Source organism: Urtica dioica, chromosome 11, assembly GCF_054948205.1.
Source record: "Urtica dioica subsp. dioica isolate 48M chromosome 11, U.dioica_male_clone48M_v1_H2, whole genome shotgun sequence".
Taxonomy (NCBI): domain Eukaryota; kingdom Viridiplantae; phylum Streptophyta; class Magnoliopsida; order Rosales; family Urticaceae; genus Urtica; species Urtica dioica.
The window spans coordinates 19,899,567-19,919,201 of NC_142766.1; the positions used below are offsets into that span (position 1 = coordinate 19,899,567).

The 19,635-nt window shown below is 38.7% G+C and overlaps 3 protein-coding genes across 3 annotated transcripts; all 3 read right to left on the bottom strand.

The window, feature by feature from the left end:
• Window positions 1–732: 732 nt before the first annotated feature.
• Window positions 733–2,896, bottom strand: RRP41L (3'-5'-exoribonuclease family protein). The gene is made up of 7 exons (XM_089629793.1): window positions 2,590–2,896; window positions 2,373–2,451; window positions 2,180–2,282; window positions 1,982–2,102; window positions 1,412–1,500; window positions 1,160–1,309; window positions 733–1,070 (listed from the first exon to the last, which is right to left on the bottom strand). The coding sequence occupies exons 1-7, from the start codon at window positions 2,720–2,722 to the stop codon at window positions 981–983; spliced, it is 765 nt and encodes a 254-aa protein (XP_089485919.1). The 5' UTR covers window positions 2,723–2,896; the 3' UTR covers window positions 733–980.
• A 3,229-nt stretch (window positions 2,897–6,125) lies between these two features.
• On the bottom strand, window positions 6,126–11,820 carry NCRK (Protein kinase superfamily protein). Its single transcript, XM_089630385.1, has 11 exons — window positions 11,571–11,820; window positions 9,522–9,594; window positions 9,262–9,334; window positions 9,034–9,153; window positions 8,814–8,918; window positions 8,443–8,715; window positions 8,114–8,355; window positions 7,747–8,043; window positions 7,066–7,302; window positions 6,725–6,952; window positions 6,126–6,641 (listed from the first exon to the last, which is right to left on the bottom strand). Exons 2-11 carry the CDS (start codon window positions 9,525–9,527, stop codon window positions 6,363–6,365), a joined length of 1,860 nt encoding a protein of 619 aa, XP_089486511.1. The 5' UTR covers window positions 9,528–9,594; window positions 11,571–11,820; the 3' UTR covers window positions 6,126–6,362.
• A 1,853-nt stretch (window positions 11,821–13,673) lies between these two features.
• LOC149382118 (Zinc finger (C3HC4-type RING finger) family protein) lies at window positions 13,674–18,201 on the bottom strand. Its single transcript, XM_089630306.1, has 2 exons — window positions 17,864–18,201; window positions 13,674–16,134 (listed from the first exon to the last, which is right to left on the bottom strand). Exons 1-2 carry the CDS (start codon window positions 18,113–18,115, stop codon window positions 14,221–14,223), a joined length of 2,166 nt encoding a protein of 721 aa, XP_089486432.1. The 5' UTR covers window positions 18,116–18,201; the 3' UTR covers window positions 13,674–14,220.
• Window positions 18,202–19,635: the final 1,434 nt, after the last annotated feature.

The following is a 19,635-nucleotide window of genomic DNA, read 5'->3' on the forward strand; positions in this document are numbered from 1 at the left end:
ATATGCAAACAGTACTTGGGTAACAAAAACAAAATACCAAGTAAAGCAGTAGTTTATTGGGCCTGGATTTTTTGTTCTAAATGGGCTACTTTCGGACATAAATGTAAAGAATTGGCAACATATTAAGAAACATTCGTAACTAACTTAAAAATGCGTCGTTTTTCATATTTCACTCACATTTTTTAAAATACTTCACTAGTAACTGTTTTTTTTCGGACAAAAATACCTTCATATTTAGCCAACAATTATTGAAATCTGATAATCAATTATTGAAATATTGTCAACAACTATTGAAATCTGGTTAACTGTTATTGAAATTTGGTAAACTGTTATAAAAATCTGGTTAAAAGCTATTTAAATCTAATTTACTTTTATTGAAATCTGGTTAATTGTTATTAAAAACGATTATTTATTAAAATTAGAAAGTTCAACGGCTAATATTAAAAAAAAAAGTTACGGAAAACGGTTACTTTCAATTATTTTCACATGTTATTGTGTGGATGAGCAAAAAGAGAGTCACGCAACTACCTTGTTTGAATATGATAATCCCAAAATATCTCGCATTTTAAAATCTCAATAAATACTTATTTTTTAATTTTCAGACAATTATAGTTTTCATTCTAAATAAAATTATAAACAGGAAAATATAAAAACTAAATAAAACTATACGTTAGTAAAAATAAGTATTTATAAACTAACAATAGCTAACTAGGTCTCCGAGGAATTAAGTTCTTCGATGGTGCAAAAAAACGTTTTGTATTTTTTGTCCAATTCATCATTGTTGATAATATTCAGGTCCAATTTCTAAAACGAAAAAAGAAGTGGCAAGAACGTCTAAACGATAAAACGGCAGCGGCACTTAAGTTGTAAATCCTACATATACACTACAAAATTTAACTTCCCACCAAAAGTTGCACGTTCAGATGATAAGCAAACATAACAGAAAAACTAAAAAAGAGTTTGAGAATCGCAATATCTATCTATTCATGTGAGGCAGAAGAAGATTCTTTCAAACACGATCTCATGATCTCCGACAGCTTCGAACACGCGTCGAGGCAGAGCCCCATTCCCTGTTTCCAAACACCCATCGGTTTCAGAATGTAGAAATCAGGGTTTGAAACCGAAACTATTAACGAAAAAAACGGATTAAAGAACGGACCTCGTTGATTTTGGCAGCCGACCATTCTCCCGTGATCGTGAGTTGAGTGACTTCATAGCGAGAACGCATACAGGCCATCATCAAGCCTCCGTCTTCGTGCCTTTCCTCTTCCAAAATCGGATCAATCACTAGGCTTTTCCTGAGACAAGACTGTTCTCCAATGATTCAAATCCGTACAACTATAACACACACACACACACACACACACGTGTGACAAAATCATTATTGCCCAATGAGGAAGAAGAGCAATACCAAAGAAACTGAAGTGACGAGGTCGTACATCATTATTCCCGCATCGGCTAGAGCAACACTTGCGCACGATATCACAACGGGAAGATCGCCTGCCAACAAAACACGGATTTGATCGCACAAGAAAACAAGCGAGAATTAAAAAAAAAAAAAAAAAAATCAAATCATCGTTAAAATTTGATCTTCTCCGGGGAAATATGTAGACTTTGTCCAGAAGAACGCTGAATAGCAAACTTAAAGAATGTGATTGATTGATTCTCGGCTCATATTTATTGGTTACTTCTTTTTTATAGAACTAATTCTAATCCCCCTAACATTAATTAGTTCATTTGACTGTATAAAACCCTTATCACAATCCCAATGTTCTCGAGAAAATAAAGTCTTAAATTTCAAGCTAGCTAACTTAGGATTGCCTATTGAGCTTATTCCCACAACAAGCTCTCTCACAAGGACACGAGACTTGTAAGCACAAGTCGAATTCCCAGTCGAAATTCAACGACACAAAGCAAGAGGACTAGACTCTATAGCAATCCCAAGATCCAAAAAAAAAAATGCGAGACAAAAAAAACTCACTGCCGCCAGATTCCAAGACCAGAGCAAAGACATCGACGGTGGTTTTAGGAAAACTCTCTAATATGATCGCGCCTTCCAAGGCCTTGTGAAGCATGGAAGAGAACTCGCCGTTATCCACTCCCTAGCATAACCAAATTCATTCAATATAAAGATAAACAAAAATAAAATAAAATAAAAAAGAAACAAATTATGAAATACCTGTCCGCGAACGGGTGTGGCAAAACTGGTGAAGCTGACATTGCAATTCAAGCGGCCGATATCGCTGTACAGCATCGCCTTTTTACTCTCTCTTGGTCCAAACCTAAAACAAACAAAATTAGATTCTTGTTGTGTTTGAGTGTGAATGTGTATAGACTATTATAGTCTATAGATATAAAGAAGATGTACTCACACGGAGACGATGACCTTTGTGTTACCGAACTCTGCGTAGGCAGATCCTGAAGCCGCATTCACAGCACCAGTCCTGAAAACTGTCAAAAACCAACCACTTCAATACTATTCTCTATATCTTTCTCATTTGTAATTGTATGTTTCAGAACCAAACCTTGTAAACTAGAATATGATCGGGAAGAAATAAAAGCGATTTATGTGTGTATATATGTACTTACAAGCGGGTCTACAGTGGTGGAAGCCGCGACCATCCGGTCGGACCCAATCGAGGTCGTCGCTCTTGAAAATGGGCGTCTTCGTCTTCGGAGACGGCGAGTATGTTGTCGGAGTTGCTCCAGATTTCCCGGCCATTCTCTCTCCTCTCTCTCTCTCTCTCTCTCTCTCTCTCTCTGAGCTTCTCTTTTCTTTACCAAGCCCTTTTTCTTAAACCCTGCTCTGCTGAGACCGATGTACCGTCTCTTCTCTTTCGTTCTTTGCGTTATTAGTTGTTTGATTGCATTTTAACCCTTGAGAAGAAGATAAATTCCATTGGTGTACGCATTTTCATAAAGTTGTTACTTATTAAGTGAATATTGCGAAACTCTGCGTGGTTCAATGTGATGTAGAGAGGGCCGCTTAGGAGGCCCATTTAAGAATCAGGCGTTTAAAGGGCCCTATACCGATCCGGCCCAAGATAGACTAACCAAGTTTGTTTTTTTTTTTTTTTTTGTCTTTCAAAACTAACCCTATTTATGAAGAAACTAACCAAGGATCGCCTTACCGTTACCGTTACCGTACCGGGGCCCCAATTTTAGGGGGATACCGCTTACGGAGAGGAAACCGAGGGGGATTCAGGAAAAAAAAAGGAAACCGATACCGGTAGGAACCCGTTTACCGGTAGGAACCCGGCAAAAAATGTAGGAACCCGAGGGGGATTCAGACAAATATTTTACAATAATAAAAATAGTTTTCATAGTTCATACTTCATACTTCAAACAAAGGTTCATACCAAACATAAACTGAGTTCTTAAACATAAAATACCATAAGTAGAGTATAAAATTATTACAACACGTACGATAAAACACACTAATTATAAGTGATAATCGTAGGACATATGTATACGTCACTCGTGAATGAAGAATCGGTCGACAGCTTTGGCCAACCTCTTGATCCCGGAGTGCGATCTTCTTGGATCAGAGGACCTCAAAGATCCACCGGGACCTTCGTCTATTTCTTCGTCAGAGTCCCCTAGACTTTTGTGAAGGTCTGCTCGCATCGCCTCACACAAACTTTCACGTTCCTTCTTCTTTTGAGAGCGTACGTAGAGTAACTTATGCATTTCCTCTTGTACTTCATGAGGAACCTGGTCGCACATCTTCACACTTTTTGTCTTCTCTATGTTCGCCAAGTGATTTTTCACACGAGTGATTCCACCACCGCTAATGATGTACCCGCAAAATTTGCATTTGCTTGCATTCGGTCGTCCTTCGACGGGCTCGCAATACTTGTATGCCGGGTCGGACGCCATACTTCATAATCATAATCATTTCAATTCCACATATTCACAAATCACCATAACAATCATCAAATTAATTTCAATTCAATATAACCATTACAATAATTATCAAATTCATTTTAATCAACACTTCAAGTAATTCAACTTAATCATAACAATAATCAATTCGATTCAACATTTTAATCTCGGAATTAATTAAAATTCTATAATAATCATCAAATTAATTGTAATCAACACTATTATTTCAACTTCATCATGCCAATAATCACTAATTTCAACTTCATCATGACAATAATCACAATAATCAACAATTCATAACTAAAAATTGAAAAAAATTCCCAAAAGTTGAAGAACTCGGGTGTACCTCTCGGTTCCCCGGGATTTGGACAAAATCGGCCTCTCCAGGACGGGATCCGGCGGGACGAAGGACGGACTCGAAGGGTTTCACGGGATTTGGCCGGGATTTGAGCAAAACACGAAGAGAGTCGACGGGATCCGGTCGGGACGGGACGCGCAAATTTGTTCCTCGGAAGATAAGGGTTTCGCGAATTAGGGGCAAATTATTTATAACCAAAACGAGACCCGGTCTGGGGGGATCCGCCCGGTTTACCCGGGATTCGACCGGGTTTGGTTCACGGGACCGGTTTATGTGCGTTCCGTCCCGGTCCCCTCCGGTTCAGGGGATCCCGACCGGAACCCGTACGGAATCCGCGGGATTGCGAACCTTGAAACTAACACCATTTTAGGACGAGTTTCGTCATAAAATTACACTAGTTTTGGAAAGAAAAAAAAAATCACATTTTGGTGTAAAAAAACATCTAAGAAAATCTTATTTGTACGTCCAAAGATTCTTCGACAATTTTTTTGGTTTGGGAGTTTGCAGTGAGAAGTGTAGAGATTTGTCGCTTCTCCAACTACCAATTGGGGGATTTTTTTTGTTTTGTTTTCCCTAAACGCGTATTTGTTGAGTAGAAGTGGATCCAATTTGAAGGTCTTGATCTTTAAACTGTTTGATTACAAAAGAAAAATCTTTATTTAGTTCGATTATAAGTCCTCGCCATTGATCTGAAAATTCTTCTTAAATACAAGAAAATTATTCAAGTACTTCTTGTCAATCTCTTATATGATCAGATATTAATTAATATATTTAGTGGTTGTAGCTTTATTTTATTGATTCAATTTTATCAGTACAATTTCTCTCCAAAGTCCAAACTGAACGTAAGACATCATGTTAAAAAAAAAATTATTGTCTAAATCTTTTATTTTTACATCAAACAAATAAATAAATGTCTATGTCTGGCTATAAAAACCAATAGATTATTTTGTTATTATATTATCAGGTAATCCATAAGTATCGTACGACGTGCAGACGCAAATAATTGTAGAGTTATTGTTACAACTTACAAGTAGACATATACCTATCGGTGTCCATGGAAAATAAAACATCGCTGAGTAAATGCTGTTATTCTATAAAATAAAATAAAAATTAAAAAAAAATTACTGCTAGGTACAACAATCAGATTAAAATGTATCATTATGAAAATCAAGAAAATTGAAACAAGAAGGTGAGATTATTATTAGGGAGGGGGAGGCACAGGCTCAAACAATGGAGGACAACAGCTTCTGAAGACACCACAGCAACATAAAAACCACCAACTGCATATTTACAAAATTAAAACAAAATCAATTCAAATTTAGTTTCACTAAATATTAAAAAAAAACGTTATTATTACACTTAAAAACAAAGAAAAAGAGAGAGATGTTCACCATGATTCCATCAAGCCTCCGGGATGGGGAGCTGGAGGGAGGAGCGGTTCGGTTGGCGGCGAATGTGGATCCATATTTTTCAGGATTTCAAAATAAAATTAATCTTTTTTTATAGGTGATTAATTTTTCTGTTTGTAGGAAGAGATTGTTGGTCTTGCCTCGCTTATATAAGTAATTAGATTGCGTTACATGTACTCCATTTATTTTATATCTTATCTACCATTCAACACTGCAACTCTTTTAACACATTCACACACATTTATATGCATGCATGCATTGCATACATTACATATATATGAGAGTGAGATTATTAGTTGTCGAGTAGTAGCTAGATAAGAGAGTCAAGATCTCATCTCAGACCTCGTAGCTAGATAGAGCCGAAAGACTATTTGGTTGAAGTTTTGTTATACCAAACTCAAGTCTTTTCCATTCTGTGTCGTTTGATACCATATTATATGTCGTCTACGCTAATCCAAGAATATGAAAATATATGAACCTTGTGAATTTCTATAACGCTATAACGTGTGTCTGTCTGTGTATGTACATGTAGCAACTAAGAAAGATCCAACAGTACTGTTCAATATATCATCACTAACCCTCCCTTTTTTTTTTATCTCAAGCAAAAACAAGATCAACAACTTTAGTAAGTGGACCACAATAGTGTGTTTCTCTCCTGGTGTGATTCAATAAATAAAAAAAAATGTATGACAAACAAACAAGGGCTCGTTTTACAAGTGACCGGGATTTCCCATTTGGAAGGACTCGAAGCGAGGCTCGGTCAAGTCGACGGCTTCAACGTCCTGGGCCCGCCAGCTCCTCGCTTTCGACGCCAAAAGCACCAATCTCTCCATACACTCTGCCGAGAGCCCGCTCTGAGTCTGAGTCGTGTTGTTCCCGGAACACAACACGACCTGCTTTAGCTCGGCCGTGTCTTCGGGACAATCACGCCCTTGTTTCGAACTAGGGCTGCAATCCGGCGCTTCCGGCGCGTCGTAAGCGGGTGATCTCTACAGCACAGTTACAGCGAGCGAGCATAAGTTAGATCGCTTTTTTAAAAGAAAAGAAAAAATCTTTTTTTCTTTCTTCTTACCTGGGAAAACTTTACAGAGAGGTTTGATCTTCTGGATCTCTCCGGCGCAATGGTAGAGAGGATTTGAACAACCTCGCCCATCGTCGGCCTGGACTCGGGATCCAATAGTAGACATTCCTTCGCCAAGTAGGCCATTATATGCATCTCTTCTTCGGGGTATTTCCCGTCCAAATTTGGATCGGGAATCTCCGCGATTATTCGCCTGCTGTCCTGTAAACGAGGAGTTGCCTTGAAACAAGTACAACAAAAAGCAAAAAAACAAGACTCATGTTATGTTGCGAAAAAATGTGTATCTCGTAGATAATTTATACGTGTATGTATGGCGATTCAAGCGAATGTACCCAAATGACAAGGCTTTCTTCTACTCGGCCGCTTCGTTTTTGGATGGCGGGGCGGCCCGTGATGAGCTCGAGAAGAACAACCCCGAAGCTGAAGACGTCGGACTTCAGGGAAGATCGCCCGATTATCGCGTACTCCGGCGCGAAATAGCCAAACGTGCCTTCCATTCTCTCTGGAGAGTTCGAACTGCTTGGGAGACCATCGGGTCTCACGTGTTTTGCCATGCCAAGATCGGTTATCTACACGGACATTTGTAAGCTTCAAAATGAAATTTCCTTTACACAATTACATTGTAGAAAAACCAAGCATTTGTGTTCAAGAAACGAGCAACTCCCCGAGACTGCATATTTGGCCCCAATTATTGGCAATCTCCTCCATGAACTTGTATTTTTTTATTTTTTTTCTTTTTGAACAATCTTGTGCGTATTTCTATTTTTTTTTTAAAGCAATAATTACATGTATACTGAGCGTACGTGACATTATAGATGAAAAACATGTCATCCGTCAGGAGAATGACTGCCTTTTACTACTTTGTAAGAAATAGGGACCCAAATGTCATGCCAAATAAGCTCGTATCTGCTCATCTAATTCATTTCAAACACAAGTTACGTTATAGTTTTCTCATCGCTCTTCCTATGACATGAATTTATTACAAATCGACTTGAAAGAAAAATTGTTCAAACCTTTGCCCGCCACTCTTCATCGAGAAGAATGTTGGTTGACTTGACATCTCGATGGAGAACTCTCGGAGCCGCTGCTTCATGGAGATACTCCAAACCCCTCGCGGCTCCAATAGCAATGCCAACACGAGTCGCCCAATTCATATTCTTCCCCGACGCTCCATCTAGACATTCTCGAAGATTACCATTCGGGATGTATTCAAACACCAATAACCTCTCGGCTTGTTTCCCACGGGATTCACAGCAGTAACCGAGCAGAGGCACCACATGACAGTGATTCAGTCTAGATAACAACTCAATCTGAAGAAGAAGAAAAAAAAGTAATTAATTTTATTATTGTCATAATGTAAAGTTCGAGATGAGTTGTTACCTCTGTCAAAACCAGTATATCTGTATCTGGACCTGTAAGAGTTTTTAGTCGCTTTATCGCCACCGTTTTTCCGTCTTTCAGCGTACCGCGATACACGAAACTACTTCCCCCAACTCCAATGAGATTCGAATTCGAAAAATTATCAGTTGCTTCGTGCAACTCGGAGTATGGAAATTGAATGATCGACCCGCGGATTGTTCCTGTTTTGCTACCCAATAGGCAAGAACTCTTTTGGAAGCACCCTGAGATCGACCGGAAAGGCCAAAAAAAAAGAAAACAATAAAATAAAGGTTTTACTTGCGGAAAAAAGGTACAAAATTTCAACTAACCCGTGATGTGTTTCAAGGGAGAAGTCAGAATTATTTTAGTTTCCGCCGGTGAATAAGTTTTGCGGCTAATTAAATTGGAATCGCTGGCGAAACTCGTTTCTCTATCCGGCGAGAACATTGTTCGTTGAACACCGGATTTTTCTTTCTGATAAAAGTAGCACGAGACCGAGAGTAGAAACGCAAGGGTTGTGAGTAGGACACACAGCAACAAAATATACACAACGACTTTGCTCGAAGTGTTCTTTTTCGAAGAGACTGCCTCGCCAAGAAACCCTGCGAAGAAGAATAAGAAACAATCCAACAAGAGCTTAAAATGAATTCGATTTCCGTTATTTCAGACACATAACGAGGAAAGCTGAAACGGCAAATACCGAAAGTGCAATTGCAGGCTGAAAAACAGTTGGTGTAGTTCCCATCGGCTGCAACTTTTGGAAGCCCTTCGGCCGGGCATTTACATGTCCATGCACTTCCAGCGTCTACAAATCACATAATATATATATAAATTTCTATATTCATAGGGCAATACAAAAGATGTCTGAATATATTGATATCCAAGAGAAACATAGAGATAATTGCATAAGAAAAACATACCCTGAGTGCAATCGCAGGATGTTGAACAGTTTGATCCGATTGTGTAGCTCTGGTTTCCTTGAAGCAAAGGTGAGCATTTGCACGTCCAGTCCTTTACATCGCTGGTTTCAGAAACTTCGTCTGTGAAAAAAAAAAAAAAAAAAAAAATTGTGAATAAACTACACACGGCCAGAACAAAAGGCGACCATGGAATTAGTTGTCGTCGCTGTTACATTGTATAATACTCACCACAAAAACCTTGCTGAATCAGTATGAAGATTAGTGTGAGACAAGCAAGGAAATATTCCACGCGGGACTTCATCTAATCCAACCTGATCATCGGTGTTAATTTCAGCCGAATAAAATAAAACAAATTCAATTGATATCTCCGCCTTGATATCACAACACAGCCCTTTTGTAAACTTATAGTCATGTGTTCATTTTGTAGCCATGTTCGGAATACAAATGAAAAATCAAGCACAGTTCATTAGCTTTGAGCAAGAAATCACCTTCATTAGGGACAAAAGTTTCACAATTTTTTGAGCCTTCTTACTTCAAGCCCTTCACTCCAGTCTGTGTCGGCTAAAAGAGAAGAAAAAAAATACTATTATTATTTTCTCCAAAAGCGTATTATCCATAAATGCCACCAAACTACTCCTTAAAACTTAAGTGATGCCACTCATGAAATGAAATACCCTAAAAATCTATACATAGCCAAATTTCTTGAGGACATTAGATAAAATACATAATTACAATATGAAACGTATAAACGACCAACTATTTAGTTGGCCAACAAACTTTTAAAAAACTTTTAATGTACAATATATTGAAGTTAAGCATTCTTAAGAAGCAAAAATTGACACAAAACTACAGTTATTCAATGCAGCAATGTCATATTACATCAGAAGAACACAACCCGGGAAATCATTAAGAGCAATAATGTCTATGTAGCTGCAAAAATAAAAATAAAAATAAAAATAAAAATTAATACATCTAATCATGTCACTGTTTCAGGAAGCTATTGGGCCACATGAACTGGCCCAATAACATTTAAGACTTAGGGCCATATGAGACGCAACACAGCACAGAGAGTGAATGGTCACATCTAGAAGACGCAAGAAGAGCTTTCATTGAATGAATGAATTTAGTGAATGGATTTGGAAGATGAACCTCTCTTCTTACTCAACCTAATTATGAAACTACAAGTCATGAAAAAAAAAACACTCTATAAAGCTGGTGAAAAACACACCTTAAATGAGATTAGAGGGCTAACAAAGTCCAAAAGAATATCCGTTTAGCTATCTCACGATGAGAGGAGTATTGAAGAAGAAAGAAAGTAGACGGAACAAACCAAACCCATTAAGACCAAAGAGAAGTTGATAGCTCAAGGTTAGTGATAGTAAGAGTTGAATATCTTTTATGGAAAATTCACAACGACGTGCGTGACAGCGTAGTGTACATAGGACAAAGATTGATGTGCTTCACGGAGACATTTAAAAGAGCAAAAAATAAAAATGGGTGCTATATCAAGACTATCAACCACCTATTTAAAAATAAGCATTTTGCCAATCTGAAAACGACTCCTTAACCATACCGTATCAAATCTCCACTCTAGATAAAAGTATTATTTCAATATTATTTGTATATACGCTATTAATCATCATCATAGATTAAAAAAAGAAGAAACTTATGTGCGTCCAAAACGGTGGTTGTCAATGAGAGTAACAAACAAAATTCTATCCACCTTGGTTTTATTCTCATACATTATTAGTTAATTTTTCATTTCAGGAAGTAAATAAAATAAAAAATAAAAAATAAAAAATAAAAAATGAGAGGTAAATTGATGAGATGTAACGGCTATCAGTTACAACTTACAAGACATCGCTTCAAAGACATTACACACAGGTGATATACGTTGGAAACTCCGGAAAGTGACATTGCAAAGTGTGTAAATCAGAGCAAAAGCTTGCCACGTAAGGCTGAGTGGACATTGGACCCCACATACTATCGTCGGTGATGGGTTGGGCCTACTGAAATATTGCATCACTCAGGGCCCACCAACTGGGCCCAATTAAATTTGCGTCGGCAGTACTCGATCGGACGATCGAGGCCGTCGGATCAAAACACCCACCAAAAATAAAAATAGGATATATGATTATGACATGGCATTCCCCGTCACGCTCACGACACGTTTTTTTAAGAACAGACAAATAAAAATTGATACTAATTACGAAATGACTGATGAGTAATTGATTATTGTTGTTAGTTATTTGGTCCGAAAACATCTCCTGATTCATTATCCTCAAATTCATACCAAAAGGAAAGAATTAAAAAAAAATAATAATAATTTGGATACATTATAATCTGAGCCGGCTTTATAGGTAATTTGCGCAAATAATGACGCTCACTGTGCATTAAAGATTTGCTAATTACTTCGTTCACATTTTGTATAAAATCTATTCAGTAACTGGTGTTGATAAACAATAATAATAATTTGTAATATCCGCTTCAAATTGTATCTATAATTAGTGAATGCGCAAATATGGAAATGGAAGTACCTGAAAAAGGAAATGGCAGATTTTAGTGGACGCAAAAGCCAAGCCGGAACTTTCGGATTCGTGTTAATGCCTGATTTCTCTTGTACGGACTGTCCTTCTAGAGAGAACCGGGAAAAAGAGTTTTAATTCAGCTACAGACCTGGTTTTTCACTCACGGCTGAGAAAAAGTAACAAGTTTTTGGGTCACTCTGCAAAAATCCCCATTATCGTCCTAAACACAGAGCGAGAGAGAGAAGCTTGACCCGCTTTGGTTTCCAAGGCGGTCCATCTAATCTTTTCTTTTTTCCTTCCTCTTTTGTGGGTCCCACTTACTTTGTAATTCCAAAGAGAATATGGTGTTGAGTTAAATTTATTTATTGGCCCATAAAGTTTTAAATATATTCATATTCCGCTTCTTCAAGCTACGGAATAGTGCAGAATTAGCCCTTACTTACGCCAGAGCATGGAAAACATGAACATTCATTGCAAGAGTTAATAATATCCGTGATTGCTTATTACTAAGAATTATTACATCGACGATTCGAAAAAAAAATAATAAATAATTGATAGCCGTTGTAGTATTGCCGGTTCAGCAGCTTGACGTGAACATTAGGTTCTGCATCGAAATATTGGTTTAGATTTGATCTTTTGATGTCAGGGCAGTTTTGCAAGATTTAATAGATTGGACTTTCGAGGAGCAAAATGTAAAAACTAGTAGAGTAAGAGGGCCAGCCTAGGATTGCTGTAATTGTTGGGCAGAAAATAGAGGTCTAGGGTCTAATAAAGAGTAGAGCGACGTGGCAGTGGGCACGTGAGAGCAGTGGGCCACGTCTTGGGGAGTGAAACTTGCTAATAGATGTTATCATCCGTTTAATTTATCAAAATCTCTGCTGACGTGTCTGATCTCATTGATTTATTAAAGGCTTAACTATTGCCCTAATTTCCATGTTGCTTTTATGAAAGCCTGTAATTAAAACTGCTGGGATCAAGAGTTTCTCTGAAATGATTCTAATAAATGTTAAATCATTCATGATTATGACCATTGACCTTTTACTTTTCCTCTTTCTCTCTCTCTAACCTTTTATTAAAAAAAAAATCTTCATTAGCTTGATGGTATATAAGTTATAACTATACAAGTATAACCTTTTATTTATTTATTTTATTTATTTATATAGTATATAAGTATAAGTATAACCTTGTTTTGCAAGATATTTTATTAGAAAGAGTTGGAAGAGGAAAAAACAAAACAAACAAAATCAAGGCTTAGATGTTCCCTAAACCAAATGTTAATTTTTTATTTTATATTATGAATAATATATAGAATGATATGATCTTTCATGTAATACTGCAAAATGTTAAATATTAGGCAATTCTATAGCATGATATGAAGTCAACTATGTTGCAATTTGTAACCGACTTAAGCCGCTTCTTTCAAGTACCACTCAGCTCTGAACATGTTCAAAGCTTCATTTGTGAGATGGAGAAGTAAAAACATATTCAACCATTTCTTGAAATAAATATATGTATTGGTTTTACAATTTGTTAATTGCAAGGGAAAAAGGGGGAGAAAAAATAAAGAAGTTTTGGGATAGGTTGGTTGAAAGTTGAAACTTATTTTCAGCACAAATTGCATAATTAATGGCTTTTTCGGAATGATACTTTTAAGATTATGAGGCTGATCCGTATCCATATTTATCATTTCAACTCAAATCATGATTGAGATTGATATTGTCATCGATCACTGATAAACCATGATACTCAAATCCACTCGTTGAAACAAAAAAGAGTTAAAGTGACACGAGTATCAAAATTAAACAAAGGGCAAAACTATAAATTACCACAAATGGAGTGGACTCTATCCATTATTTTTCAATTTGACAACTTTAGTTTAGGTCGTGCGTTATTCGTTATAATCTGCATAACATTATACGAGAGACTTCGACTTGACTTGATTATCATCGACGATTATTACTTATATCAGTACTATTTCTTTAAAGCTAAAAAAGGGGTCAAAGGTTGCGTGGTTGAGTGCAATTCAAGAAATTTCATTTAGAAACAATGAACTTTCTTCGTCTAAAAACAAGTGCCAATTTGAAGTCTTGACAAAACAGTACAGAGTGAAAGAAAACTGCCCAAAATATTCTTTGAACTTGAAAATGATAATTAGCAGAAAGAATCAGGAGCATATTGTGCCATAAACATATAATAAAGTGAACAAAAATTCACCACCAACTATCCCACAATTACAGTTCTATACCCCCTCTTCTCATAATGAAAGAAATAAAAATAAATAAATAAAACCCCAAAATAATAAAATGCTATATGTACATCATCCGAAATAACACTTTTGTAGATACCAAGCTCCAAGCCTTTTGAACATTTGTTTTTGCACCAAAACTCCCCTATTATCACCCATATTTTACCTTCCAATTTCTTATTCATATACAGTACCAGAAACAAGAAGAAAAATATAAAAATATACCCCCAACTCAACGGTTTTCCAAAACAACAAAAACTCAGTTATCACTTCTCCACTTTCCCCAAACACCATAATGATAAACAAAATCGAAAAAAGTAAAACAAAATGATCCCACTAATATCTATATATATAGGGTGAGGAGAGTTTCTAAGAAATACCCTTTTTTATGTGTAACAAATTTATTGCTATTGATTACCTTGGCCTGACTCTGGCCGGAAAGGACTGAGCTTGCTGGAGACTCCGGCGAGACGGGTTTCCAAAGACCATGGTCTGAGACCGAGTGACCATGTCGACCATGGACGGCGTTTGGTAGCTCTGCACGAGGCTCGTGCTGTCGGTGGAGTCGCCTCTCGCGGTGGCTCTTTGCCACGAGTGAGAGCTCAGCCCCGAGAGCACGTACGCCCGCCCGGACTCTTCGTACACTCTCCGATTCGCCATCCTGTCTTGCATCTCCTTGAGCTCCGCGCACAGAGCCGCGCACAGACGGTCTCCGTTCCGAGCGGACACCGATTCCGATAACGCCCTCCGACAGCTCTCGAGGATCGAGACCGCCCCCGCCAGCTCACCGCTCTCGGCCGCGGCTTTGGCCTCGGCCATCACCTCCGCGGCCCGGACCCGGTTCCGCTGCCTGTCCACTTCCATCGACACCGCTTCTTCTCTGGCCAACGCCTCTTCGGGCCTCGCGATCCTCACCTCGGTGATCCCTTGGGTGACCACTTCTTTGTTGATCGGGTCGCGGAACACGCACCTCACGGTGAGGAGCGAGGTTTCGTCTCCGGCGGGGACGTTGACGGTGACCAGGAAATCCCTTTCCTCTTCGGCGTAGAGGTCGCCGACTCTGATTGACCCCGATCTCGACCCGGGCGACGTCGTCGTCGGGTAACTTCCCGCCTTGATCGAAGAAAGCTGCGAGCTCGGGTGAACGGACTCGACTCTGACCTCGAGCTCCTGAACCACCACGCTCAGGAGACCCCCGATGCACTGCGCGAACGCGTCCTGAATCACGCTCTCGGCCTCGATGAACGAGAAAGTCCCGCCCGAGTTCTCGGAGATCGAGTGCATCGAGGAAGCGTCGTGGTCCGCGCCGAACCCGAACGCGTGCACCGGAATCTGCGGCCCCGCCCCGTTGCTGCGGTGGATCGAGACGGGGAGGAGCGACTGGCAGCTCGCTCCGCGGGCGTTGTGGGCCCCGCCGGGAGCCGAGACCGTGTACGTGTCTTGCCCGTCGGAGAGGAGTATGATGCTGCAAACCGGGTTCTTCGACTTTCGATCGGCGAGCACTTTCGCGCCTTTCCTTAGCCCCTCGGCGATATTCGTTCCTCCGTTCGAGATCAACGAGTTCACGGCCTGTAAAGCCTGTTGCCTTCCGGCTTCGGTCATGCGACGGAGCGGAAACAGCCGGCGGGCCGTGGACGAGAACGCGATGACGGAGAGGCGATCGGACGGGCCGAGATTCTGAACCACGAAACCCATCGCCCGTTTCAGCAGCGCGAGCTTCGTTCCCGCCATGCTTCCACTCACGTCGAGCACCGTGACGAGGTCCACCGGCGCGCGAGGGCTCTCCGACGCGGCTCCGCTTTCGCACCTGGCGATGAACGGGGCTTTGAGGTGGATCAACACGGTGAAGTCGTCGCGAGAGGTTGATCTCGGGACCGCCGAGACCTCGGGGTATGTTTTCACGTCGACGGCTTGAAGACGGTTGATATTATTACCGTCATCCGGGTTCAACGCCGTGGTGTTCATCTCGGGCTGCTGATCGAGTAGCTCGTCGTCGTCGAAGATTCCGGGCTCGGAGGCGTGGTAAAGCGACGCGACTTGCCGGGTCGACTCGGTGCGAGGCGTAGGAAGGCGGCGCAGAACGGTCATCCACGGGTCGTCCTGTGGCCACGCGGCTCCGTTGAGCCGCGGCGGTCCGGCCAAAAGACTCGACGAAGGGCTCTGAAACGGAATCTCTCTCCATTTCGCTCTGCAGACCGGGCAGATTTGGTTTCCGTGTTTCACGTTCGATGTTATGCAGTTGAAGTGGAACGAGTGAGAGCACTCCGCCGTGAAAATGGCGTGTCCTTGTCCCGGTTTCATCGTCGCAAGGCATATCGCACAAGTCTTCTGTACAGTGAAAACTCATAATATTAGAAACACCCATGACAGAGTTTATCACAACTTTGACATCATCAAATATACGGTCCAACATGAGTCACAGAGTTCACGAGACAACATAATCTCTTCCTTTTTTTTTTCTTTTCTTTCTTAATCACTAGAGCCACACAAAATGCGAGAACTATTTCCATCTTGACTTCACAGCACAAATGCTAGTCACGGGATTGATAACCTTAACATCTCACGGGTCTTTATTCGACTACAGGCTACAAAAGACCAACACATCTATTTCTTATTACTAGTTTTCAAGGCCAGAACTTTCAAATACTCTCTTTTTTTTTAGCGTGCAAATTCATCAGAACTGAAATAATTCTGTACAGACAGTAAATAGTATGGTTAAAAATAAGATCAAAGGAACCAGCTTTAATTCAAAAAGTCTCAAGCAAGTACACGTCTCGAAAATCTTCCCAAATCATGGAATGCCATCCCGATTCAACCCCCTTTAAAAAGGAGAGACAACGTGATTGCCTTCAATAATAATATTGATTATAGTTTAATATTTAATTGTTCTTGAACGAGAGAAAGAAAAAGAAATTGTAGCATATAAGCTGACAAGCACTGTATCACTTGGCAGCCTCATCTGGAGGGACAGGCCAAAACGCCTAAAAAGATGAACTTGGAGGGCAACATTTCTAACACCTCCACAATTTTACAAATTTCGAGAAGACTTGAGAATTTTTAATTGTTTATAATTCATTGCTTATACTATTGGTGAAACGGCTACAGCTAAGCCTAATCCAAAAGTAAATAAAGAAAAAAAGAAGAAAGAAAGTCAGAGTTGTGGTGGTCAAACTATAATGGAGGACATAATGGGGAGTTAGCAAAGATCAAGCAAATGCAAAGGTATGACTTTTGAAAAAGTAAAGAATAATAATAATAATCAAAGATTCAAGCAACTCTCAACAATGATGGGTTTCACCAAAGAGAGAGGGAGGGGTGAAAAAATCAAAGCTCATCAAAAGATGAGGGAAAGAAAATCATGGAATTTTAGATTAAGTCTTTGCTCTATGACTTCACAATTATTTAATTTTCTCTTTCTTCTTTTTTATTTCCAAATAAATAACCATCAAAAGAAGATACATTAATGATAAATACATGTATGATTATGAATTAAGAGAGAGAGCAGAGTAATGGTGCTGACCAAACAAAACACTTTTCCCTTCAAAAGGAAAGGCACAGAAGCAATGTTCAATTGTTTTTACTTTTTTTTTTTTTATGAATAAGTAAGCCAAAGGACACAATGGTCCACATGAGAGACTAGTCCCACTTTAATCTTTATCTCTTTCATAGCTTGAAAACATCGTGACAATCAATACCAATACAGCCCATAGATAAATAAATAAAAAAATTCAGAAAAAAAAAAAATCATTAAAAAATAGCAGAAACCCCATTTGTTGAACGGTATTAACACTACTATTTCCTCATCCAATTTTCTCATAAATAAAAAATTTAAAAATTATCCCACAGGAACAGACCCACAGCAACAACCAAAAATTAAGCAGATAATTTGTGGTAAGTAAAAATAATTCATAAAATAACTTTCTTTTTGTTAAATAAGAATCAACCAAACAGACTAATAATAATTATAATCCAAAGACACACAAGATATTGCAAATTAAAACCAACAAACGCAGAGAATCAGATTCCCAACCAGAAAATAAATGAATAAAAACCTAACCTTGGAGGATTTGGTTGCGCTTCTGGTGAGTCTAAGACCGGAGGACGACGGCGTCGGCGTGGTCGGAACGCGGTCGTCCGGCGGAGAGAGCGACGTCGTCTGATTCTGCGAAACGACGTCGGAGTGCCTGCCAGAAGCGGCGGCGGCGGCGCTAGCGAGAGAGATGTTTTCGTCGGAAGTTTTGGGGATGTATAGACAGCTGTTTAGCCCTAGAGCCTGCTTCGCTTTCCTCCATTTGCTTCCCATGCTCATCTTCAGAGATCTAGTGAGTAAGAGATGAGGAGAAAGAGAAACTGGTACTGGAAATCCCTAATCAGACCATCTTTTTCGACACCATGAGAGAGAGAGAGAGAGAGAGAGAGAGAGAGAGAGAGAGAGGAGAGAATTTGTGAATGGCGGGTTTTTTTACCTTTGTTTATGTGTAGATAGGGAGGGAGAGAGAGAGAGAATATGTGGAGCTTTTTTTTAGGAGTATGATACGTGAAGCTTTGTGTTAATTGTGATTTGTGAATAGATGTTTTTATTAAATGTTTGTTCCGTTCTTTGATTCAATTGCCCTTGGATTTTCGATATATTACATTTGTGGTCTTTTCTAACTTTCTAAGCGAATGGGCGTTTTGACATTTTTGTTTTTCAACTTTTATTTATGTTCCTTTTTTGGAAAATTAGGAACCGCTTGCCATAATTAGGAATATGAAGATTTAATAAAGAAAAATTATATGAAATAGCCGATTTGAAATGTTAGAATTATAAAATAGTCTACTTTTTTTTTTAGTTAGTCAATTTGTTTATGTGGTGATTCAATGAAAATTGTAATCCCTATAATAACATTGAATGTGCGTTAATTTAAAAAAATGGATATAAGTTTTAAATAGCAATTACGTTTATTTGGTTCTGATTTTTCTTGATTATCTTTGATTATCTCTCTCTCTCTATGGAAGAATTAGCGATTCTGTGTCTCCGATAAGAGAATATGACAAGTTGACTCGATAGGGAAGATCACGTAATATTTTTAGAGAATTTTTTAATCTATTAATGGAAGAGTGATTTATTGTAGTGTTTTCCATTTATTTAATTTATGTTGTTATTTAATTTATATTGGTAACTCTTCATTTTAATGAAGGGTGTTTTTTCCAATTAAGTGCATTAATATGGTTTATTGGCTATTTCACAAAATAAATCAAACAATAACTATTTTGACAATTTTATATTTCTGATTGACTAGCCTACTAAAGCTCACGGTAAAAAGAGAAACAAGGTTTTCTCTCTTCTTTCTCTCTGCATTTACATTATGAATTCGTCGCTAAAATGTATGTACTGATTAAGGAGATTAATCCTTACATTTCTTTTTTTTTTTAGAAAATTAATCCTTGCATTGAGATTGAAATATCATGGAAAAAGGGAAGAAAAGTTGTTTTGTTTAAAACTGAAAGACACGTTTTTTTTAATGTCTGTAAATCAAATGGGATATTGTTCATTACCGTATTTTATTGGCTTTATCCACCCTACAAATATGACGTATTTTGCTAGACATCCATAATATATATAGATGTTTAATGGTAAAGCAAAGTTTTTGGTGCGAGCAAATTTTAAAACTAATGCTGATTCAATTCTTGTTAATTTGCTAAATTTAGCGCATAGACCCGTTCCTCTAGATGAAATGCGAAATGCAAATTGTTATTAGGCTAATAATGTGTGATTTTGGACAACTATTTCCCCACTTTTGGTATGGACTTGGCTTTTTTATTTATTGGAAAAGTCTAATATAAGGA

Bases quoted from the DNA above. Each gene is read 5' to 3' on its own strand.
- RRP41L (XM_089629793.1), bottom strand. From the start codon at position 2,722: ATGGCCGGGAAATCTGGAGCAACTCCGACAACATACTCGCCGTCTCCG. The intron at 2,452-2,589 runs GTAAGTACATAT...GGTTTTTGACAG, and splicing joins CCACCACTGTAGACCCGCTT to TTTTCAGGACTGGTGCTGTG. The intron at 1,501-1,981 runs GTGAGTTTTTTT...TTTTGTTGGCAG, and splicing joins GGTCTTGGAATCTGGCGGCA to GCGATCTTCCCGTTGTGATA.
- NCRK (XM_089630385.1), bottom strand. The intron at 8,356-8,442 runs GTTAGTTGAAAT...GGTCGATCTCAG, and splicing joins TCCCTTGAAACACATCACGG to GGTGCTTCCAAAAGAGTTCT. The intron at 7,303-7,746 runs GTTTGAACAATT...ATGTCCGTGTAG, and splicing joins ATGAAGAGTGGCGGGCAAAG to ATAACCGATCTTGGCATGGC.
- LOC149382118 (XM_089630306.1), bottom strand. From the start codon at position 18,115: ATGAGCATGGGAAGCAAATGGAGGAAAGCGAAGCAGGCTCTAGGGCTA. The intron at 16,135-17,863 runs GTTAGGTTTTTA...TTCACTGTACAG, and splicing joins GCGCAACCAAATCCTCCAAG to AAGACTTGTGCGATATGCCT.